Genomic DNA, 26,006 nt, shown 5'->3' on the forward strand with positions numbered 1-26,006 from the left:
TGCTGCTGCTGCTGCTGCTGCTGCTGCTGCAGTTTCCTCTTCCCACTTCCCTTATTGTGAGCGCACTGTCACTTTGAAAACCCTGGCTATGATTTTAAAAATCTTAGCTGATAATTATTTTAAGTTTTTACTCCCATTCTCAGTGAAAATGCTTATTCTTCTGTCTTTAAGGCACAAAGAAATTGATCTCCAATGGTTAATTCTCTGGCTGATCCATGGGGTTAGCAGGGTGATTTGGTCTGGAGAAGCCTTTCTTGCACCCTCAGATTGCATCATGTTGGTTGTGCGGCTGAGTCTGGCCCTGTTATTTGTTGCTGTAAATGATTTTGTGTTCCCTTTCTTTCTACTGAATTGCTTGAGTTACAAGTTAAACTTCTTGACACAACTTTAAATCCATTTTTTAAAAAGTGAAATTCGTTTATAGAGGAACTGAAATCATTAATTACGTTGTAGCTCCTTGTCCGTTATATGATACACGTATCGCTGTGGGTATAGTGCTCTAAACATCTGCTCAATAGTCCCTTATAGCGGCACAAGAATGCTTTTACATGACTGCAATAAAGTAGCAGATGCTTCTTAACAACAACTTCCCAATTCATTTAGGAAACAAGTCAGTTCTGGATTTGGTTTTTCCTCTAAGTGTGGCAACTGTGCAGGCAAACGATTCCAAGGAGGTTAGAACTGACAAATCAAGTCATTCTGTATAATTTTTAGGATGCTGCAAGTTAGTCTAAAAGCCTTATCTAATAGCACTTTAATAAAATTAGCACGTTTCTTACTATGCAAATAATTCTTTATCATTATAAGTAACCAGAAAAATACATTAATTCAGCATTACCAGCATAAGCTTTTTTTTATTTTCTTTAGAAACTTCTGTTCCATGTTGATTTATCATTAGCATTATAAATAGAAAAAGTGGTTGAATGCCCAGGATTGGTAACAGGGAGACCTGGGGGCCCAGCAATTGGAAATCAAACACAGTTCCTCCCAGGAGCAATTTCTGTCTCCTCAGAGACAGATCATGAGACATTAGCAATGTCCACATGTCCCTTTGCACCGGCCTTGGCAGCGCTGGCCTTCTTAGTACAGCAGGCCAGTCGTCCCTAGGGTTTGTTCTGACGTGTGCCAGAGAAGCCACCGCTGCTGCCCCACGATCCCCTCTTCGCCCTGTCCTGTTCTCTGGTACAGAACCTGCACAGTCAGTGGTTCATTAAGATTTTCCTGTTCAGGAAAACTTCTCAATGGCAAAGACTCTTGGCAGGCTAACCATGTCCAGCCTGTAACGTTTTGTTGTTAAGTGTATCAGGTCCCTTTCCTCTGCAGATCAGATCAGAAGGGTTGGATTTGGGAGCTTTGTATGAAAGAGGAAAACAAGGTCATGACAAGATAGATGTAGGGGATGCCAAAGATCAATTTTGCCTTCTTCATTATTTTGTTTAACAATGGTCTGAGTGACAGCATAGAGTCTTTAAAGGATGCACGCAGCTAGAGGGCTTGCAAAACAATCCACTGCCATGTGGGAAATCACATTAGGGCCACTATTGATACGGACTTTTTAAATGAAGCTTTACTAATATATAAACATGGACGCATGCTGGGTCTTCATGCAGTTCATTTGTCAGATGACCAGGTATCACACATGTTGCTCAAGATAACAGCAAGGCAGCAGTGGTAGCCAGGCAATAGGACGGAGCTGACAGTGGTGGCCTCACTCCTTCAGGGGCTGGTGACACACTGCGGTTACTATGCCCTGCGTTACCCTGGATGCTGTCGTCCAGTCTGAGTTAACACCCTCCTACTTGGCAGACTATGGGCTTTAATGATTCCTCCTTTAAAAAAAAGGGAAAACTCTAACAAACAAAAATGTAGCAGTATGTAAAAACAGCAGTATAAGCAAATCATTCAAAAAATGGCTCTCCAAATTTGAAATTAAGATTACGTGAGATAGGATTTATATTTACTATTGTTAATAATGACCCTCGACCTGCATGTATGTTGTGCCTGACAGTAGCATGAAGCCCTGTATGTTGGTTAACAACTCACTGAAAAGTATCTAGAATATGAAGAGCAACCTCTAACAACTACAGAAGGGGATTGAAATGTGAGCGTCATGATTTACTAAGCACAGCCAGTGACAGACGTCTTCTATGTGGATCTGTGGATCTTTCTTAGCTATTGCTACCATTATAATCACTATCAAAAAAAAAAAAAAAAAGACCTTTGAAATGCTGTATCACAATTAAGATTTAAAACAAAACCGAAAAGTACAGCATATTCAAATTGCTTTCATTAAAATATTACTGGTGAAGAAAGTATCTTCACTGTTAATAAATAAAATAACTATATTTGTCCGTAATACTTTATTTACCGTGTTGATTTACACCTTTGGAACCCTGGGCTGTTTGTCTAGGTGCAGATTAGAATGGGATTTTTTATCAAGAGAAAGGAAATCACCTCTGGCTCTTCAGAGTCGGTTTTGAATTAAGGCTGCTGCCCTTAAGTGTAGGAGAGGCAGGACTGCTCGGCAGGCAGGATCCTGCATTTGGAGTCTGGGTGTCTGATCACCTAGGATTGTGTTCAGGCCTGGCTCTCGGCAGCACTGGCTCTGAAGCCAGGGGCCCAGTGAAAGGCAGGAAACTGGGTGCTCATTTGCATGCTATTTATAAGTGTGACCATTTTAAAGTGTTAACTTTTTCAACAGATACTTTAAAAATCAACATTTTTGCAACAGTATTCAGCCTCAACCACTAGACCAGAAAGCTGAGTGCAAAATGGGCAAGATGCCCATAGAAGGCATGAGGGCAAAGGGACAGCCAAGGTCCTTTCATGCTCAGAACAAAGCAGGGTGGGAAGGCCACTGCTGTCGGTACCCAGATCGTCACCTAACTAAAATAATTACTTGGGAGATATTTTTCCTTCATCTTTGTCTTATCCTTTAAGGTTTTCCATTTTAACATGTTGTATAATATATATGGTATATTCTACAGAAATACAGGTTCATAATTGATGAAAAGGTAAATATACACATATTAAAGATAAGTGCTTAAATTTTTTGACTCCTGGAGTGACAGTCAAAAAATATTCATAGACCTCTGATTTATAGATGAAAATGGCAACAGGTTATACTCGCTCCATTTATCTTATTTAACAAATACTGTTTGAATGCCTACTATTTGTCCAGTACAGTTCAGGATGCTTGGGATACCTGAGTGAGTAAGGCAGGCGCACACCCTGGCATCCAGGCACTCCCATTCTAAGGGCTGTGTGTGTTGCCATAGCAGGAGAAGCCATTCCCTGACCTCAGACCAGGTAAGGCCCAAAGATACCTCCTTACACTCTTATACCACTTGCAGCAATATAATCAAATAATTGTCTGTGCAATGATTTGTTTTCCCCCACCCTCCTTCTCGTTATAAGCTAAGTGAGAACAAAGATTGTGTCTGTTTTATTTCCCAGTATCACTCCAGTGGTGGCACCAAGCCCAGTGCAGTAGATGCTCGATGAGCATTAGTGAACAAATGTGTATGTGCTCTGTCCACACACACGCCTCACATGTGTGCACACATATGTGTGTGACCAAAGCTGAGAACGAAACTTGAGGGGCGTTCTCAAGCAGAAACTATTGCTGAGGGTAGGAGGACGTGTAGTGAACAAAACAAAGAGTACAAGGAGACGTTTTAGTGGGCTGCAAGAAGTTGGTTAGGAAGATGTGGGGGCGGTTAAAGGTAACAAGGGTGACAGACTCTAGGTGATAAGGCAGTCTGGTGAACTTGGATAATAAAAGCGTTCCTAAAAATCTGTCTGGGTGGATGTTATGATCGTTGAACTAAAAATAAACCTTGGGAAATGTGATTAGGATATTAAAAAGGGTCAGTGCTACATACAACTAGTTTATACCTGAAAGAGCTGAAATAAAAATGGTTAAAATCTCACACGCCAAATTTATAGATGTGGTAAAATTATATATATTCTGGGAGCTATGTGCATTTTTTTCTCGTAGCACTTACTGTGATGATAATTGTATTGTTATTTGTGTGATTATTGAACATATCTCCTCCCTTTAGGGCACGATGTCTGTTGTTCTTCCCACTGCTTCCAGCCACTGAAACGATGTCTTAGAACAAGGCTTGGAAGTTATGGCTACTGCCTATTTGTGTATACAAGCTAAGATTGGTTTTTACACTTTCTGTATGGTTGAAAAAGAATCAGAAGAATAGTGTATCATGACATTAGCATTATCTGAAATTTAAATTTTAGTGTCCATAAATAACATTTTATTGGGACAAAGCCACACTCATTAATTTACATATTGTCTAGGCTGCTTTCATGCTACAATGACAAAGTTAAACGGTTTTGACAGACACATGCAATACAGAAAGCTTAAAATATTTACTGTCTGCCCCATTAAGAAAATGTTTGCGGACCTCTGGTCTAGAACGTAGAAGATACCCTGTAACATTTGATGAGTGAATGAGTAAGTTAATCAATATACCTACTATGAGACAGATAGTTTTACACTTTATCTTGTTTAATACACCCTAAACAAAGGAAAAGTGGGTAGAAAGCACCATCATTGAACAAGAAAGGAAACTGAGACTCAGAGGGATTAAGTGATCTGCCCATCCAGTGAGTGCCAGAGCCAGGAATTGAACTCAGGTCTAACTCCAGATTCCATGCCCTTTGCCACGTTTGACTATAACTATTCTTCTCTAATATCTAAATGATTTTATATGAGATTTTTGAGTGAATCCTTACACCCCAGTTGAAAGATGAGAACTTCCATTGTTCTCTTATTGCTGCTTAAATAGTACATGGTATGATCAAAAGATACCATGAATGTTTAAATAAAAAATACATATATTACAATAAAAGACACATTGTCATTTGTCCCCCTCAAAAATAATCCCTCTCACTTTGAACACACTTATCCCATTGTTCTTGTCACTTTCTGAAGCAGTTCTGGAAGTCCTGTTTCATGAATGTCTTTACTTCATCCTCCATCATGACAACACTCCATGTCACACTTGGCTTCTGGCAATTTCTGTCAAATAAAAACATTACGGTGTGTCCTCATCCACCTTATTCACTGATCTGGCGCCGTGTAACTTCTAACTCTTACCCAAAATCAAAATGACTATGAAAGGTAAATGTTTTGAAAAGATTCAGGACATGGAGGCAGCCATGACAGCGCAACTAAAGACACTCACAAAAGAGGACTTCCAGAACTGCTTCAGAAAGTGGCAAGAATGATGGGCTAAGCGTATTGGAAGCAAGGGGGAGTACTTTGAGGGGAATTAATGGCAATGTGTCTCTTACTATAGTAATTCTTTTTATTTAAACATTCACTCTAGCTTTTGATCACACATACCTCATATTATTTAAACGCAGCACCCGGTCTTTGCACAGTGCCTGGCATAGGTAGGGCTTGTGGAACTCTTTAAAGGATCCTCCTGTTAGGAAAGCCCCATTCACATCCACCTAATCCAGAGATGGTTCTGAGGAAGGGGAAGAAGCTGATGGCTTATGTGATCCTTCAGAATAGTTCTCTGCTCCTTCCTAGATGTGATGTTTCCTGTGCCTGTGGTGAGTTCATGCTGTAGGATCTGAATTACCACAGTGCTTGCTTTTGGTCTATTTATCAAAACCTTATCATTTTCACTCTTTGGCAGTGAAATTTACTCACTTGTGGATTTGAGTATAGAAGTTTATTCATATGCTGAAGGAATTTGCAGTTTATTCATCAAGACATTTAAAAATCTCACTTGTTTAAATTAGGGTAGTGCTCTCTCTTACTTTAGAAAATGACTGCAGCCAAACCTCAGCCTATTGGATTCAATGATCATCATTCTTTTAAGGCTCATCATTTATCATCCCTTCAGGAAATCTAATGTGACACCCGAAGATAGAAAAAAATTGAAAAGAGAGCAAAAGTTCACCAAGTAGAGATGCAGGTCCCTTTATAAGATTCTGCTTATTACTTCTAAAAATACAATAAGATGGTATTAAAGAAGACCTTAAGATGGACTTGTATGGATGGGCAAACTGAGGTCCACGGGCTGCAGCTTGTTTTTGTAAATGAAGTTTCACTGGAGTATAGCCACTTCCATTTGTTAACTTGTTGCTGACAGCTGCTTTCATGCGACACTAGCAGAGACCTTGTGCCCCAAAAGCCTGAATTGCTTACTATATGGCTGGTCCTTTAAGAAAATGTTTACAGAACTCTTGAACTAGGGATATAAGAAAAATTAGAAGGACTAGGACTTTTTTTTTAATATGGAAAAGAGAAATCTGAAGACAGTACATTGGTTTATACTTTGCAAAGGATGTTATTAAAAAATGACTCTTGTTTCTTAATTTTATGCAAAGATGAACCTAATGGAAACTGATTTACCCTGTAGCACAGAGAAGAATTTCCTGGCTCTGGAGTTAAAACCTAGAATACTTATAAGGCAAGTCTTACACATTGGTGGTTACACACACGGTGCAAAATTTACTCCTTTTGATTAGTGTTATCAGCTACCATTCTGCTGCTGAACGTCATAATTGAATAAGGAGTAATATACTCTTTGCATTAATGGCCATTGATACTGTAGCAATAATTAATCAATCAATCAAAAGAAAAAGGAGACAATGAAGGGGTTTTTGGATAGGAGGAAATAAAGGAAAGGGCCCGTGAAAGATCCTCCGTCCATGGGAGTGGGGGTGGTGAGCTGATGTCTCAGGTTAGTGGAGGTGCATTGGGATCCCATGGAGAGGAGACCAAATGAGATGAGAAGCCAGCGAGGGCAAACTGGCTTAGGGCATAATTTTGAGTCTTGGGAACTGGGCTTTTCTGATGCTATGGTCCCGTAGACCATGTTATCTTAAGGAAAGAATCCCAAAGTAGACCCTCCACATCTATGTGAGACAAGGCTTCCTGGAGTGGTGTGCTGACCTCCTGCATTAGCATCACCTGGAGTGTTGTAAACAAGGCGGATTCTTAAGTCCCATCCCGGAACTACTGAGTTCAAAGGCAGAAATTTGAGGGTGGAGCCCAAGAAGACATATATTTAACGTTCCTTACCCTCCCAAATCTGACAGTTTTTGAAAAGTGAAGGAGTGGGCTTGGGGGTAGGGGCTTAGGTGAATGCCCCAGCTCTGTTTCTTACTTGCTGGCTGACCTTGGGCTTTCCTCCTAAAGCACGAGAGCAAATGACATAATGTGCATAAATGTGCTTATAAAACTATAAACCCTCATAACTGACACTGGTCTTTCTTATGTAACATGCAAAGAAAGGGAGCTCTGAATAGAAACACGTTTGACTGATTCTGAAGCTCAGAATACCAGGTACAAGTCTTTCCCTCTTCCGTAGGTTAGTCATGATCTCCATAAGGAATTTCTGATTGTCAAATCCTTTATCCTGTTAATTCTTTGGCTTTAATGGCTGAGGAGTCTTAAAAAATAAATAAGAAGAACTTAACTTTTCTTTTAAAAAGTCCTTCTGAGTTCTTCTGATTTTTTTCTAGGAACACAATGCTTTTTATCTATTTTTCTGATTTACAGACTAATTGTCATTGGCATACAATAGGTGCTGTGAAGTATTATTACTCTTCCCTCCTGCCAGGGAACTTGTGTCTCTAGTATGGAATCTAAGAGACAGCCTCTTCCGTGGACCGTGTGTACTCAGCCTATTTGCTAGCTGCCCAGCTCTGAGCTCAAGCTGTCTTCCTGTCTCCCGCACAGTCCTAAAGGAAACGGCCTGAGAAGCACGATGGAGACAGATACAAACATCCAGAAAATGGCCAGATGTGTTTTGGAGGGTTTCTGCATCCCCTCCCTCCTGCTTTTCCCTTGAGCATGCCAGGCAGGAGAGAAGGATTTAATCCCACAGGAGACAGATTCTTTCTCTCAGTGGGAACGCATATTGGCCATGCTGATGCTAATTCACTCCCCTCTGATGGAACTGGGAGAGCAAAGAATGGTGTCTCTTTATTTTCCTTTTTTTTTCTTCAAAAATCAGAAGTAGTGGTGATAATATTACTGGGAAGGGGGGAGCCTTCCCTGAGATGGTATTCTTGGGATCATCTCCGTGAACACCCCTTGTTGTCTCACTGTCACCCAGGATGCTGTCAGACACATGGCTGCCTGTGGTGAACCCTGTCTTATCTACCAGATACTCCATTCACAGTTGCTAAAAGAATGCCATCACTCGCAAAGGTTCTTGTGACAGTCACTTACTCAAAGCCACACAGGTCATTCTAGGAGTAAAGATAGTGAAAAGACCATCTCAATATCAAATGATAAGCTGTGAAACAAAGGACCTGATTATGGAAAGTCTCACATAGGTTATTTTTATAATTCACCTTGAATGTTTTAATAATTAAAATTCTTTTCTTCTTAAGGCATTGTTTTTTTCTTTGGTTTGTCAAAGGCTTCGGCAGTCTTCCTCACTTCTGAAAATATTAGGCTGTTGGCTCAGGAAAATCCCAGTTTGTTACATAGCCCATTTTCCCATTGTGCTAAGATGGCTTATGTGTCTACACATGGATCCAGCTAAAGACTGTCTCAGAACCAGCTCTTCCTCTATGTCACTCTGGCTTCTTGGCTATGATTCTGGCCCATTAATGTTAGGTTTGCATTAAAGACCTGACTGGTAGAAGATAAACAAATAGACTCTCATTCCCTCAAGGGACAATATGAATAAAGCTCATTAGTTATGTTCGCTCAGTAACAGTAATAGAGATTTTTAGTGATAGAAGAAAAGTTTTCCTTCTTTCAATTACTTTTCCCTGCAGGCTAAATAGAGATATGGATCTCATTTCCTAAGCCCAATATACTATTTGGGTTTGCTTTCAATAAAATATCTATGAAATGTCTCCAGCATGATCCCTGTTTAATGGATTTAGTTGTAAAGCTTAATTCATATCAGATTTTCTAAGTGAGAGATCACTGTCAACTTATTGTTAATTGAATTCAATAAAATCAAGGTTTCTATAATTAATGTGAACCACTTAATCTTTTAGCTCCTTGAATGAATGTAATTTTCTAAACACAGGTATCTTCTCATTTAATGAGATAGCAACATTTTGAGGAAAATAAGTGTACATGTGACTCTTTTTCTAATAACTCTTAATATCAAATGAAGTATACCCAAGTCCTTTTAAAAACATAATAAGAGAATAAAAATAATAAAATATTATCAAACTTACCCAAAATGTTAATATTATGTTGTCCAGAGTATTGGAACAAATTAAGTATAGTAACAGTGAGGAAGTGGCATCGTACAAAGAACAATGGTTTTAGTCAGTAGACATGGGCTATATGCCTACCTGTGCCTCTAACTACCTGGTTGACATTGGGTAAACCACCAACCCTTCTGGGCCTTGTTCATATCTGCAGGATGACTGTTGGGCTAGATGGAATGATTCAAGTTCCTTTCACTATTAGAGTTCTGTGATTCTGTATGCTGTAACATGGAATCAGAAATATTTGTTATCATTATTTTTTTTTATTTTAGAGGATTTAAAGTATTCACAAAAGTAGACAGAAGAGTATGATAATGAACACCCATGGACCCATCAAGCAACCTCTGTCATCATCACCCCATGACCAGTCATGCCCCTCTCACACCTCCCTCCTCTGACCCCTCTCCTGTGTGACTATAAAGCAAATCCCAGATCTTAGACGCTCTTTATCAACATAATCCCTTTGCCATCTGTACTGTTAGCACTTGAGGTCCTAGAAATTTTATTTTGTTTTTAACAAGCCTCAAATTGCTTCACTATTTCTTTCCTTTTCATTTTTTAATTGAAAATTTTGAGAGAACTGTACATTTACATGCAGTAATAAGAAATAATGAGAAAGATCCCATGTACCCTTTACCCAATTTCCCCCAGTGGTAACATCTTGCAGAACTATAGTATAATAGCACAGTCAGGATATTGGCATGGATACAGTTCACTGATCTGATTCAGACTTCTCCAGTTTTACTTGTGTGTGTGTTTGTGTGTGTGTGTGTGTGTGTGTGTGTATTTGGTTCTACAGAGTTTTATCACATGTGGAGTTTCGGGTACCCACAACCACAGTCAAGATACAGAATGGTTCCATCACCACAAGGATTCCTCATATTGCTCTTTTGTAACCATACCCACTTCCCTCCACAGCACCCCCCAAAACTGATCTTCTCTCTGTTCTTCATTTCTAAATTAGTTATTTCAAAAATATTATATAAATGGAAGCATACGGCCTATAACCTTTTTGTTTTATTCCAAAAGGTTTTATTTTATTTTTCAATACAGTTGACATACAATATTACATTTGTTTCAGATATACAGCACAGTGATCAGACATTGATATGCTGTATGAAGTGATCACCCCGATAAGCCTAGTACCCATCTGACACCATTTGTAGCTATTACAATGTTATTGACTATATTCCCTATGCTGTACTTTACATCCTCGTGACTATTTTAGTAACTGGAAATTTGTACTTTTTAATCCCTTTTACCTTTGTCACCCATCCCTGCAACCCCCTTCTCTCTAGTGACCACCAATTTGTTCTCTGTATCTATGAGTTTCTGTTTTGTTCATTTATTTAGTTTTTTTTAGATTCCACATGTAAATGAAATCATATGGTATTTGCCTTACTCTGTCTGACATACTTCACTTAGTACAATACCCTCTAGGTCTATCCATGTTGCAAATGGCAACATTTCATTTTTTGTATGGCTGAGTAATATTCCATTGTATATATGTACCACTTCTTCATCTAATCAGCTATCTGTGGACATTTAGGTTGCTTCTATATCCTGGCTATTGTAAATAATGCTGCAATGGAAAAAAAAAAAAAAAAAATATATATATATATATATATATATATATATATATATATATATATATATATATATATCTTTTCGAAATAATGTTTTGGATTTCTTTGGATAAATACCCAGAAGTAGAATTGCTGGGTCAGATGGTAGTTCTATTTTTGATTTTTTGAGGAGCCTCCATACTATCTTCTATAGTGGATGCACCAATTTTCAATCCTACCGCCAGTGCACAAGGGTTCCCTTTACTCCACATTCTCTCCAACACTTGTTGTTTGTTGCTTTATTGATGATATCCATATGACAGGTGTGAAGTGATGTCTCATTGTGGTTTTAATTTGCATTTTCCTGATGATTAGTGATGTTGAGCATCTTTTCATACGTCTATTGGCCATCTGTATGTCCTTTTTGGAAAAATGTCTATTCTGGTGCTCTGCCCATTTTTTTGATCAGGTTGTTTTGGGTTTTTTTGGTGTTAAGTTGTATGAGATCATTATATATTTGGATATTAACCCTTTATCTGATGTATTATTGATGAATGTCTTCTCCCATTTAGTAGGTTGTCCTTTCACTTTGTTGATGATTTCCTTTGCTGTGCAAAAACTTTTTAGTTTGATGTACTTATGTTTGCTTACTTTTCTTTTGTTTCCCTTGCTTGGGGAGACATATAAAAAATATTGCTGAAAGTGATGTCAAAGATTTTACTGCCTATATTTTCTTCTAGGAGTTTTATAGTTTTGGGTCTTACATTTAAGTCTTTAATCCATTTCGAGTTTATTCTTATATATATGGTGTAAGAAAGTGGTCTAGTTTCATTTTTTTGCATGCATCTGTCTAGTTTTTCAACAGTTTATTGAAGAAACTATATATTCTTTGTATATCCTTTCTTCCTTCATCATAGATTAGTTAATCATATAGGTGTGGACTTATTTCTGGGTTCTCTATCCTGTTTCATTGGTCTGTGTCTGTTTTTATGCCAATACCATGCTGTTTTGATGACGATAGGCTTGTACTGTGTTTGGAAAGACCTAACCAGACAATCAGCTCTAATGTGTCTTTTGGAGCAAATATTAATATAAGACCCAGTATTATATTTATTATATTACATTATATTATGTTATATTATATTATATTCCCAATCTTATAGTAAAATAGGACCGGGTCTTATATTAATTTTTGCTCCAAAAGACTCATTAGAGCTGATTGTCCGGCTAGGTCTCATTTCCGGGGAAACACGGTAGTATAGTTTGATATCAGGTAGTATGATACCTCCAACTTTGTTCTTCTTTCTCAATATTGATTTGACTATTCAGTGTCTTTTGTGGTTACATATAAATTTTAGGATTATTTGTTCTAGTTCTGTGAAAAATACCATTGGTATTTTGATAGGGGTTGCATGGAATCTGTAGCTTGCTTGGGGTAGCATGGACATTTTAATGATATTAATTCTGCCTATCCATGACCACGGTGTAGCCTTCCATTTATTTGTATCTTCTTCAATTTCTTTTTTCAGTGTCTTACAGTTTTCCAAGTATAGGTCTTTTACTTCCTTGGTTAAATTTATTCCTAGGTATTTTATTCTTTTTGGAATTCCTGGAAGATTCACCCAGGTGGTTGTGTGTATCAAGTTTACTCTTTTCATTGCTGAGTAGTGTGGAATAATGTACCACAATTTGTTTAACAATGACCTGTTGAAGGACAGCTGAACAGTGTCAAGTTTTTGGCTCTGCTGAATAAAACTGTTATGAAAATTTGTGTACAGATTTTTCATTTCTCTGGGATAAATATCCAAGAGTGTAATTGGCAGATTGTGTGGTAAGTACATGTTTCGTTTTATAAGAAGCTGATGTATGGTTTTATATTCCATGAATGATTTAGTTTGTCTGCATCTTCACCAACATTTGAAGATGTCACTATTTGTTATTTTAGCCATTCTGATAGATATGCAGTGTTATCTCATTGTAGTTTTAATTAGCATTTCCCTAATGGCTAATGATGTTGAGCATCTTTTTCGTATGCTTATTGTCATTTGTATGTCATCTTTGGTGATCTTTTGTATTTTTACTCCACCATTTACTTATTTTCAAACTTGGGCTGGGGGTGAGGTTGCTGGCAAATTACCTATGAAGTGTGTTATAGTATACTTAGGTGGGAGGAAACAGATCTGCTACTGAAGTAGAAAATATTGCTTACTATTGTTCTCAGCTCTGTGTTTGAGTCTCTGGGAATACAAAGATGAATAAAAGAAGACCCTTAGTCTTGAAGTTCTAACGCTATCTGACACTTTTGGAAAGGGAAGCAGAAAATATGTGGAAGTCTGTGATTTCCAACTTGCATGGCTTGAGGGGGTGATTATTTGTGTGGGTATCATAAAAGTGAACACAAATGATGGAAAGAGCCTCGCAGACGCAGACCAAGGATTCAAATTCATTGAATATGAGTTAAGTATGTAAAAATGTCTTTTCTCATAGATGGCTGCCCAGAGCAAGGGGCTGGGTGACACAGCAGCACTCTCAATTAGAGGACAAACATTCCAGCCTTCAAATCCCATGAGGCCCTCAGCTGCCAGTGAGGACATTGACTGGAGTGAAACCACGAATAGGCTCTTCAGGAAACTTGTTCTGGCCCCTCTCTCTTATGCCTTGGCCCTCCTAATTGTTCCAGAGAACCTAGATCTATGTCTAATTGATCACCAGTTGCAAGTACCTAGTGTCAACCCCAACATACACCTGAGTGCTTAATTTGAGTTTGGGTGAAGGACATTCTTTCCAGGAATTTTATCCTCCCTATCAGGACTGAGTCTCAGGCAGTATAATTGTGTAGTTTTCTGCAAAAATTAATGACCCAATTCAGTATTTACTTAAGAACTTAGCAGTGATGCTCTAAGAAGAAATATCTCAATAGAGAAGAATAGGGAATGAATACACACACACAAACACACATACACACACACAAATCTAATTTATAGTCAACGTGGCATTAAAAATCAATGGGAAAAATGAACTATTGGACTATTAGAAATAATCTGAGAAAAATTCCTACCTCATACCATATACAAAAACAAAATTCAGATGGATTCATTGTCTAAATGTAAATTTTAAAATGTGTGCGCAGGTGTCAGGTGAGTAGTAAACTTGTTGGGGTTATCATTTCGTGAGGTGTATAAATGTCTAATCATTATGTTCTTTTGTACACCTGAAACTAATAAAATGTGTGGGTGAGAATATGTGCGTGTAGAAAAAAGGAGTTAAACATTTTTATAAATTTATAGAGGTGACTTCATAGCAGGATGCCTTCTGATGAAGATAGGCAACTCAGTAGCTGCAAATAGAAAATGTACAGATTTAACTACATAAAAAGTATAAAAAAGAAGAAAAAAAAGATAAAATGTACAAGAAACAAAGTTAAAAGAAACCTGAGTGAAAATGTTTTATGCATTATACATATACTTATCACACATTCCTGCACACCTGTTTATCTATGTCTATATCTCAAATGGAGTTATTATTTCTAATTCCTTGGAATTATATAAATTAAATACAAATAATTTATATAATTCAATGAGGAAAATGAACACTGAATATCACAAAAATAGGCAAAGGATAAGAAAGGATAATCACAGAAGAATACAAATTACCAATAAACATGAATAGATGTTCACTTTTACTAATAATCAAGAACCTAGAAATTAAACAAAAAAATTGACATTTAAAAATTCATCAAATAGGCAAAAATTAAAAACAAAAATAACATTCGGTATTTATGGGATATGGGAAAGGACAGTCTCATACTTTTTGTTGAGAATATAAATTGATACAGCCTTCTTCTGAGGACAGATTGGAAGTATCAAAATTTAAAATGCACATATCCTTTTATACAGAAATGCTGCCTTTAGGAATCTGCACCACAGAAAAACAGAGGTGCAGAAGGATATATGTGCTAAGATATTCATCGCAGCATTAGTTGTAGTAGCAGAAAATTATAATCAACCTAAAATATCAGCAATATAGAAATGTTAAAAAAATAAAACCTATGGCATAGTAATACAATGGAACATAGTAAAACCATTAAAAGGATCAAAATCTGCAGCACTGACATGGCAGCACATGGTAGGATGCCCATAAGTGAAAAATCAAATCAAGGACCATATGTATATACAGCATGATTTAACTGGCAGTAGTTGTGTGTGTGTGTGTGTGTGTGTGTGTGTGTGTGTGTGTGTGTGTGCATTTGTAGGCTAAGAAGTAGAAAAAAGTCTGAAAAAATACACAGTGACCTGTTAAAAATGGTTACAAATCTGAGGTATAGAACTGCTGGGATGAGGGGAATTTTACTTTTTATTTTATGTACTTGTTTAGTGTTTGTAATTATTTTTTATCACTAAGATGTAATGTTTTATAATGTTAAGAAAGAGAAGAAATTAGAAATGCTAAACAACCCAATTGTTGACAAAAAAGAAAGAATTTGGTTAAAAGAATTGCCTTAAAAGATGGTATAAATACCTTTGCCGAATACAAACTTCAATAAACAAACAGAAAAAACTCTTTCTTGCTAGTGTATTAATTTTCTGTACTGGAATATTTAGTTCAGTGATTTCTCTCTGGTTATTTAATTCATTGTGCTTAATTGATAGTATTTACTGGAATTTAGTGAAAAACTATTTTGTAACTATCTCCAGTTGTGATTTATCTAGTGTAATATCTCCCCCAATGAATTGATGGTGAATGGGGAATTGGTAAAGCAGAAACAGATCTGGAAAGCAGTCTGTGGCTTTATTTATCTCCACAGGAAACCTTATTTCAAATTGATAAAGTTTGAAATCTTACCTGTAGCTCGTTCTGATTGTTCATTGTCATTGTTACTGTTTTAATGAGAGAGAGAAATGAGCCAAACCAACCTGCTTCTTTCCTTTTACTAACTTAATTTCAAAGGAAATTCTTCAATACAAATAAATAAATGAATGTGGGTTGAACCAGACTCAACATGTCTATTTAATTGCTTCTAAACATTAAGATACATTCTTAAGAAACCCAACACATCATAAAAAAATCAACCAGTAAAGAATGATTAGGTGAGACAGAAACTGGCTATAACCATCTTTGCTTACAAAACCCTATTTAAGCTAACATTAATATTTGCCTTCTACTCTATTATAAATAAAGATTTGTTGTAGAAGCATACCAAAGACAGCACAATAATAAAGAAGAGAGATTCAGCTCAGGTTTTGAAATGTACCTAACAAACTCAACCTCTTGCAAAATAACTTTCTTATTCAAAATGGAACTGGGAATTGTTCGGCACACAATGAATCATCTTTTGGCAAGTACAATAGAATCTTTAGGGACATTTCACAGCCTCTTGTTCAATTGTTAGGATGTTTTTAGCTTTCACAGGTAAGGAAGAAGGTAGCTTGTATAGCCATCATCTTGTTGCTAAAATTGAACAGTAAAGATTTTTCTGAGTTGCCTTTGCAATAGATCTTTTTTTTTTTTTTTTTTTTTTCCTTCCTGTTTCTTTACCCAGACCTGCTTTGTCTCTCAAAAACAATCTGGAATTACTTAATGCTAATGTTTTCTGGTTTTACTATTTACCCAGGACTCAAATGTTAAACATTAATGTGGGAAACTCCCTCTTCCTTACCTCATAGTTCTATATTTATTTAACTGTTATTCTGCAAGAAGAAAACCCATCTTTCTCTCTCCACATTAGTGTACTTTTTGTTTTAATTGACAAACGCATTTTGTTTTTGTTTTTGCTTTTTTTTCAGGAGGCTTTAGAGTTACCCCTGGATGACTTTGAAGTGACTGACACCACAGCAGCAACCGAAGTGATTAAATACGAGTATCATGTCTTACATTCCTGTAGCTACCAAGTGCCTGTGCTTTACTTCAGGGCAAGCTTTTTAGGTAAGACCATGTTGGAAGTTCAGTGTAAATCCATAACATTTACATATTAAGGCAGAAAGCAGATTTAGAAAATTGTTCATGAGAGGGAAAAAATGAGAGTTAAAAATAAGAAAATTGTGGGTGAGGTAAGGTTTTACCAGTAACTTTTCTCAGGCTTTAGAAAGAGAGTATCGAGACTTCAGAGTGAATGATATCATCCCAGCCTTAAGTCTGATCTTCAGATTCTTGGCCTTCTGCCCAACGTTGACTAAGCCCCCTGGCCCTTTTTTTCCTTTACTTTAAACAAGTAAGAACAACTTAAAGCTACAATGTTTATTTACTTCTAAATTTACAGTAAAAATTTCTTTCCATCTCAAGTGATCCTATTAACAAAAAAGCCCCCATACCTTCTTCCCCCAATGCTAATAATTATTTCAAGAACCATTTATCAATTAGTTTAAGCTCTACTGAAACATAGCACTAATATTTCCTTTGGCCATCTATACATCTCCAGTGCCTTAGCTTTCTGCAATGCTGTTACTCAACTCATTCCTCTTGCCAAGAAGGTGGAAACACCCTGTCTCTTCGGAGGCCTTTGCTAATAAAGCTTATTTAATCAGCAACCGCATGGAGTCTTCACCCTGCATCGCTGTGCGACTTCTCCTTCATGTCCTCCAACCGCACAGGGGTCAACATTTCGGGTCAGCATTTCGAGGCCCTGCCAGTCCCAGGCCCAGGGACAACAAGAGCCACTTCCCCAGCCAACCCCTACCCTATGTCTCCTTTTCTGTCTGGTCTTATCAGCAGCACTTGCCATTTCGAGCAGCCTTCTAACTTTGTCTGGATAGCTCAGACATCTGAATTTAGCCAGTGATATTTTATTTTTAATTAAAAAGTAGCTTAAGCTGCTTTGAATGTGTATTTGGTAGATTTAATCACTTGCTGCCTTATATTGTTTAATGGTCTCTAATTTTGCGGTGTTGGCGGTTTAACAAAGCACTTAGGATTTAAAACACAAGAACAAATTCTCATAGACTCCCTGGTGAGAAGATTTTAATCTGAGGTGCAATTCCTAAGAACTGACAATTTGGGGTAAATTTTCAACATGGGACATGGGGAATTGAGGACACTGAGAGTTCACTAATTTACAAACTCTCACTGCAGATTTATCCATATGATTATTATGGGCCTTTAACACACTCACTTTATTGTAATTCTATTGGGTTTGGAGCCCAGAGGTTAAAGGAGGCTTCTTGTCAGTGAGCTGCGTTATACTAATAAGTAGAAGGAAATACAGTTATTTACCAGAGTGGGGGCAGAAAACGTCTTTCTTGGTTTTGGTTTATCATGGCTCTACCTAGTACCTTCTAGATTCACAGACGTCGAGGCTGCAGGTAGAGGAAATAGGACATGACTTCTTCAATACTGTACTTTCCTATAATTAGTATTCACCATAAGCAGTTAATCACCAGAGAAGAGCTCCCAGAGACAAAACAAGTTGTTTAGCTTGTCAGCATTAGGGAATTGGAGGTGTTGAAACATGACTGCTTCTAGCGGGAAGTGGGTCTTGCCCAGGCTGCTGGATGAGCTCAGACGTGGGCCTTGCTCTTACGTGCCAACAGCTCCCCTTACAGTACAGCACAGTAATTGTTCCTGCAAGTCCAATTATATTTTAATGAAATTTGTGTACTTCCTCAGATCTTTTCTTCACGATGGTTTTCTATTCCTTAAAAAAAATTAGCATTCTTGGGTGCTATTTATATGCTTTTAAGGTTCCCTTTATTATGCTTAATAAAGGAAAACCAAAACAAGTCATTGATTTTGTTAGGAAGCATTCCTTGTTCTCCTCCCCACCCCATTCTGTGTTATATCGAATGAGCATCAGAAATTTTTTTAATTCCAGAGTTCATTTAGTGCTTGTTCAGGTACATTAAAACATCAAATTTTATCTTCGCAGAGCATACTGAATGTTTTCTTGTAGCGAAACATGAAAAATGGTTCTTTCCTTTATCATATTCTATTAATTTCTTTTCTCTTTTCCATCTAACTTAACTTAATGGGTATTCTAAAAATGTATTGCCCTTTACTCTGGAGTCATACTTTTTTATTTATTCCCCTCAATCCATTCCCTTTTTCTGTGATATCTGATTTTTCTGGTTTTTCATCTGTGTGTTAAACAAATCTCTGTCAGTGAAGTACGTGGATTCCTAACATCTTTCTCCTATTCCAGGTCCAGATTTTTCTTTGTCTCATTCTAAGAGAGTTCCGACCTAGAAAGGAGGATGACTATAAAATTTCTTGCCCAGGGGTCTTTTTTTTTTTGTTGCATCAGAAATAGTTCGCTTAGCCTTGTTTTTGGCAGATATTTAGAATTTCTTTTGCATTTGGTTGCTAGTAAAAATCAGTTCCTCTGGTTTACTGTGAATTTTCTTCCAGTACCTCTTTTTTTGGGGGGGTGGGGGACAAGTAGTAATTCCCATTTAAATTGACATTACCTTTTCTTTTATCAACTGGCTTAGATTCCAGAAGAAATCTTTGTTCTTTTCTTTATGTAGAAGTTGCTGGAATGAGATGCTTTTATTTTTCTTTCTTTTTAAAAAATAATTTAAAAAAAATTTCAATTGCAATTGGCATACAATATTATATTACTTTCAAGTGTACAATTCTGTTTATTGAAGTGCAAATCTATTGGACTGTGATAATCTCTTATTCCTCTATATTGTCAAATGTCAGTCCAACCAACTACTGCCTGAGACTCAGCTAACATGCCACTTGATCTTTTTCTTTCCCTAACTACTCTTGTCATTTCAGGTTTGGGAGAGGTGGAGGACATGATTAATACCATTTGCTACCTAGCAATAGGTGAGAGGCAGGTAATAATAAATAGCCTACATTTGAATGTAGTGCTTCATAGTTTGTGAAGTTCATTCTCACAAAGCATGGATATCTTTAAGTGCCCACTGTTTTTTGTTTTTTTTTTCTTCCACTATTTTTGAATCACACTGTGTTAAATAATTATTTGTACCATGCTAAAGGCTTCTAGGTACTCCCCACCATTCCGTCAACTTTTTATGTTCCATCTTCCCTTTTGGGGACTTGGCTTTGGTCAAAAGCTGATGGAAAAATGTCAGAAATGTAGTAATAACCTTAGGTATATATATATAATTGTTTTGGTTTCAGCAGAGTCCTAAGCTTATATAGTCCCCCTTTGATTGATATAACTAGAGATTTCCATGTTTATTTCAGCTTGAATTCTTATTAATTTCTTCTCTGTGCCTCTTCTTTTCCTTTGTTCTCAATCTCTTATGAAAAATAGACCAAGTGGTTCTTCTCATTTTCAAAATATTTAATTCTTTGGCTGACATATGGGTTCTTCTTAGGAACCGTTTTGACATATTTCTTTAATTAGAGGGGCCGCTTTTGAATAGGGAAGGAAACATTTCTCCCATTCAGTAACTGAATGTCTTTTCTTTCTGTAGATCCATTCTATTACTGGCCCAGGGAATAAGGGTATAGAATTAAAAATGTAACCTAGATATTTCATGTGAAAGATTTGTCCACTTGTTACACGCCTAATGGCTGCTCATGGAGAAACAGGGCAAAAGACATAGCCAAATAATAACTCCTTCTCAGAGGCAGTATAAACCAAAACAAGGTAAAGGTCAGCACAAAGGAAGAATAATGGGAAGTCTGGAATTAGAGCAGTGAGTCACCAAGGAGAAGGAGGAATAGGCTTGTTATGGTCCGAACAAGAGGCTCTTTGGAGTGCAAAGAAGAGAAGGACAGGAACATGAGAAAGATGGGGGTTGGAGAAAGTTAGAGAATGAAAGTAAAATATACATAGCTCTGCCCAACAACTTGCAAGGGACGGTAACAGGCTGACTTTTCAGAGGCTGGGAAAAACATTGGAGAAAAGGAGAAGGGCGAGAGCCAAGCTGAAGGGCTGGAGAGAGCATGGCATATTTGGGGAACAGTGAGAAGCCAGTTTGGAGTAGGGGTTCCCTTAAGATGGATTGTGGAGGAAATGATTGAAAGGATACGTTGAGGTCAAATTATGGGAGAGATAATGAATGGGAATGGCTTGGAGGATATAAAGAAAAAGTGAAAGATTGAGCAGAAGTGAATGGGACCAGTGGAGGGATTTCCTAGAGCAGAAATTATGACTGAGTAAAACAGAATAGATGAAGGAGGAGAAAAAATTATGAAGAATGAAATTTAGGAAGAGGAATTTTTTGTATTGTTGGTAGCATCATTTTAATGTTTTTATAATAACCTCTTAGAGAAAATGAGCTGGAAAGAACACATTTTTAGGGAAAATTACCATTGGCAGTAGAGTGATAGTTAAGGCAGCTTGTTGAACAGGAAAAGAAAAAGTGGATTAGAGAGGTACTTAAAGACTGAGGCAAAAATGATTCTAGTTAATTATTACAATTAGCAGAAAATAGAAAATGGTTTGACAGATAATTTAGTCTTGTTTGATTTTAGAGATTCTTTAAGAAAGCTCATATGTGCCGCTTATATTTATGTAAACAGTTAGTAAATCTAGCCAACATCATAATAGTGAAATGGAACATGAATTTTGGGAGATTAAAAAGAGATTCTAGGGATTGAAATGAAATTTGAAGTTATTACACTTTTTTCACTTATAGTGAAAGTTATTAAGAAAAATAATGAAAAAATATTTAACTAATAAAAATATATTCGAACTGAGAAGTCCAAATAATAGAGGAAATTTAATGAAAATTATTTGTTGAACCATGCATGTGTTTGAAACATTGTGGGGAGTTAGGGTAGATGTAGGATGCTGGGTTAGAACATATGATGGGAAGAGAATCTCATTGAAAAATCAAGCCCTGATTTAAAAGTGTATTGACGAAAAGGTGTGAGAAAAAATGTGAAACAAAACTACAGGGACAGCTAATTAGCTAAGAGGTTTATTCTATCCCATGTTAGTATAAAACACCGTATACAGAAAAAGCAACAGATTTTAAATGGATCCAGAGGCCAGAAAGAGGACATTAAAGGCTAGTGATGTATTTTCTTACCTGCAAGAGACTATACATTAGTGTTCCTGCACCCACGAATGTCTGTGTTGTGGTCCAAAAGGAAGAAACACTTCTTGGCTTACTCTTGGCAGAACCAACCCTGTTTGAAACATCCACTAAAATATACATGAATGAATGCCTACTGTGTGTATAGCACAAAACTTATTAGCCTATTTTTAAAATATGCTGAAAAAATTCACTGCACAACTTGAAACTAGTTTATTGCTTTTCTCCTCCTTTAAAGTCACAGAGTTCTTCAAGTTCATAGCTAGGTGCTATGCTGAGAAGGTGGAGCCTGCGTGCTCCATGGGAAGGAGACCAGTTGAGTGGTGGAATAAGGATAGGGAAAGTGCTGCTACAGGCAGGATAGGTCAATGTTTTGTGAGTAAGGAAGTCTGAAGAGAGCCAGAAATACAAAATGCTCAGTACTGGGGTGTCAGACCAAGAGGTTGGAATCAAACCCTCAGCATACTTTAGTATGTGTGCTGCCGAAGTGAACACTACAGCATACTTTAGATAGGATAGAAAGTATAGTGTCTTCTGCTTTAGAACCCACAGACCGAACATTGGTCTTCATCCATCTGGTGGCAGGTATGGTCTTCACAGTTCTGATGAAGAGATATCTCAGAGGTGATGTCTCAGGTATCTTGTGGACCTAATGCTGCTTCCCTTGGGACAGTCTCTGATTAAAAGATTCCTCAAGAAGGTCTTGTATGTATTTCTGTTACCTTAAGTATTTAACTTAATTTAAATGAGAGGTTAGAGCATCATTTGCATTATTATATGATTCTTAACACAGTGTGTGCACAGTTTAAAGCAGGGGTGTCCAAACTGCGGCCCGTGGGCCAAGTGCGGCCCGCGATCCATTTTTTATTGGCCCACAGCAAATTCCAAAAATATATTTAGTTTACTTAAATAAACCAGGTGAGGCAATACGTACTTCATCGCGAGTGAGTGGCCCGGCTATTGGTGTATTTTACCGAATATGGCCCTTGGTGAAAAACGTTGAAAAAAAGTTTGGACACCCCTGGTTTAAAGTGACTCAAAATTACTCCTCTTTGTGCTATTTTTTGGGTGTATTCTATTTCTTATAAAAATCAGTTGTAACATTCGTCAACTTTCTCATGCACTAAAAGACATCTTACATTTATTTTCTACTCAAAATGACTACATAAATATATAACATTTAAAAAACACAATGGAATACTATTCGGCAGTAAGAAAAGATGATATAGGAACATTTGTGACAACATGGATGGATCTTGAGAGTGTAATGCTGAGCGAAATAAGTCAGACAGAAAAAGCAGAGAACCATGTGATTTCACTGATAGGTGGTATATAAACCAAAAGCAACAAAAGAACAAGACAAACAAATGAGAAACAGAAACTCATAGACACAGACAATGGTTTGATGGTTGCCACAGGGTAAGGGGAGTGGGGGGTGGGGGGTGGGAGATGAGGGTCAGGGGGATCGAATATATGGTGATGGAAGAACTGACTCTGGGTGATGAACACACAATGGGATTATAGATGATGTAATACAGAATTGTACACCTGAAATCTATGTAATTTTACTAACAATTGTCACCCCAATAAATTTAATAAAAAAAAAAAAATGGGGGCTCATAATTTTGAAAATAGGTGATTATTAAACAAGACTTTTAAACAATTTATTTGGGTTAAAATAGTTAGGTATACTTAATTGCAGATAATTGAACCTGACCATGGTAAACAGTAAAGGACTTATTGGAAGGGTCCATCATAGAGTAACTAAAGGCATTAGAATGACAAGGTGAGGGGATGCCTCTGGGCTTTAATGGTGCAAAATGGGGCCCTACTTTCCACTTACTTTGGAATTTCTCTCCCAAATTGGAAGTATGTTTGGTTATTGAAAAATAAAATAAGTATCCACTACATCTGAATCTACTTAATACTATGGATTTATACATAAAGTATGAGGTTTTTAAATTATAATTACAGAACGTTTAACCAATGAATTTTTTTATCATGATTGTCCAGTCTTGATTCTTAGTAGTAAATTGTGCTAATTGCTCTAGATTAATGTTGAATGTTCATCTGTCCAACTACTGGAAAATATTTATGAACAAGGCATGAAGATGTTTCTGGAATGCAGAGAGGAATAAAGGAAATCAGACATGGATGATGCCCTCAAGGAGCTTACAGTCTAATGAGGGAAAGTCAGGCCTGAAATTCATGGTAACAAGTAGCATATGTTAAGGGCTGTAAGAGAGGTAACAATTGCCACCAGGCAGAGAGTAGATTGGTGTTTGCTAGAGGCTGGGGGTGGGGGAAATGGGGAAATGGTCAAAGGGTACAAACTGTCAGTTATAAGATGAATAAGTTTTAGGGATATAATGTACAGTATGGTGACTACAGTTAACAATACTGTATTGTACACTTGTAAGTTGCTAAGAAAGTAGATTTTAAATGTTCTCCCTCCACACACACACCCCAAATAAAGGTATCTGATATGATAAATGTGTTAACTAACCTTCTTGTGGGAATCATTTCCCTATATATATGTATATCAAATCATCATGTTCTACACCTTATACTTATGACAATGTTATATGTCCATTATATCTGAATAAAGCTGGGGAAAAAAATTGCTACCAGGGCGCAGAAGACAGACATTACTTTGAGCTGGAGTAATCAAGAGAGGCCTTGGCTGGACTTTAGGTTTGTCCATGCAGTGATAAGGGAAAGGTAGGCCCAGGCCTAGTACGAAAACCAGGAAAGGCAAAATTCTAGATACTCCTAGATTAGGCAGTGTCAGTGGAAACTAGTAGTGGCAACAGCAACAACACAACTAATATGTGTGTGTCACTTTACAGTTTACAAAGAGCTCCTGGGTACAGAGACGTACTGTGTAGTGGTAAAAGTACCCAGTCGGAGCTGGAAAGCCTTGGTTCTGATTCCTAGCTCTGCTACTTACCAACTGTATGACCTTGGCGAAGATATTGAACTTTTTGTTTCCTTTCTTTCATCATCTGAAAAGAAAATAAAACACCCACAAACTGAGATAATAATAATAATACCAACTTCATAAAAGTTTGAAGATTGTGAGCTAATATAGAATTGGGACTTGACACAGTACCTTTCAACAATGCTAGCTGAGTTTTATATATCTTGATCCTCACAATAACATTATAAAGTAGAAATTGTTATTATCCTCATGCACAGACATAAAAACTGAGTGTGTGGAGGGGTTAAATGATTTATTCAAGGGTACATAGAAAACTAAGCAGTTGAGGCTCAAATTCCATCGCCTGTTCGTTTTTTGTTTGTTTATGTATGTATGTATGTATGTATGTATGTATGTATGTATGTATGTATGTATGTATTTTACTGCATGACGCTGTAATTCAAATAACAACCAAAACTTAAGGAACATGTGAATGAAGTTAATTAATTGTTGTCATACATAAGTGAAAAGAATCTGTATTTGGGGAATTTTCATTCCGATTTCCTCAGATTAAGAGAGATACAAAATGCTAAAAATATATGTGGGGATAAATAAAAGTTGCGGACTTGGCCAGCATAGTAGCTGATATGAATGCACATGAACAATTAACACTCATTTCATATCACAATGTAATTTTGTCACTGAAGCAAAAATGAATTTTCCCCTTTGGTGGAGCATCATCTCTGCCTTCCTGTAGAGTATGACATGAATTTTTATATCTTTCAAGCTCTCCTGAAGACAATATATTGAATTATGACATATTTCATTTTGAAAACTCCACTCTCTCCTTTTTATTTCTAGTGACCACATTAAGAACATTATTCTAAAACTTACTCTAAATAATGTATACTTTCTCTAATCTTCATTTTAAGTGTTAGGAAATTTTTGTCAAACTATGCACAGTAGGATAAAGGTGATTTCAGCGTGCTAGAGTGAGTTAGGGCTAGTGAAATATCTCACACTGGTATTTGGTTCATGAAAACTAATAGCCTTGAGAAATGTAATATAGAAAACTGCACATTTTGAGTAATATATAGATTACTTGACATGTAGGTTATTACTCAGTCCAGAAGTTTTATATGAAAATGTTCAATTAAATGCTACTGGCAGTTGCTTAAGCTTGTACTTTTTAATTATTCTATTTTTCATCCAATGTCTCTTCTTCTTTTGTCATTGACATTTTAGGTTGCTGATAGAATATTCCTTTCGCTCAAATGTGTATTACCATTCCAGGTGATAGAGACACATAGTAGGCACTCAATAAGTGCTTATTGTTAAATAAAT

At 36.9% G+C, this 26,006-nt stretch overlaps 1 protein-coding gene across 5 annotated transcripts in view; it reads left to right on the plus strand.

Moving 5' to 3' along the window:
* The window catches only part of ATG10 (autophagy related 10), a 330,308-nt gene that overhangs the window by 234,202 nt on the left and 70,100 nt on the right, over nt 1-26,006 (plus strand). For all 5 annotated transcript variants that reach the window (XM_088796595.1, XM_088796597.1, XM_019746380.3 and 2 more), the window contains one exon: nt 16,574-16,712. In XM_088796595.1, coding sequence (XP_088652721.1) covers nt 16,574-16,712 — 139 coding nt within the window. The remainder of the gene's footprint in view (nt 1-16,573; nt 16,713-26,006) is intronic.

The sequence above is a fragment of the Rhinolophus sinicus genome, chromosome 3 (genome assembly GCF_057876585.1).
Source record: "Rhinolophus sinicus isolate RSI-liver-muscle chromosome 3, RSI-T2T, whole genome shotgun sequence".
NCBI classification, from domain to species: Eukaryota; Metazoa; Chordata; class Mammalia; order Chiroptera; family Rhinolophidae; genus Rhinolophus; species Rhinolophus sinicus.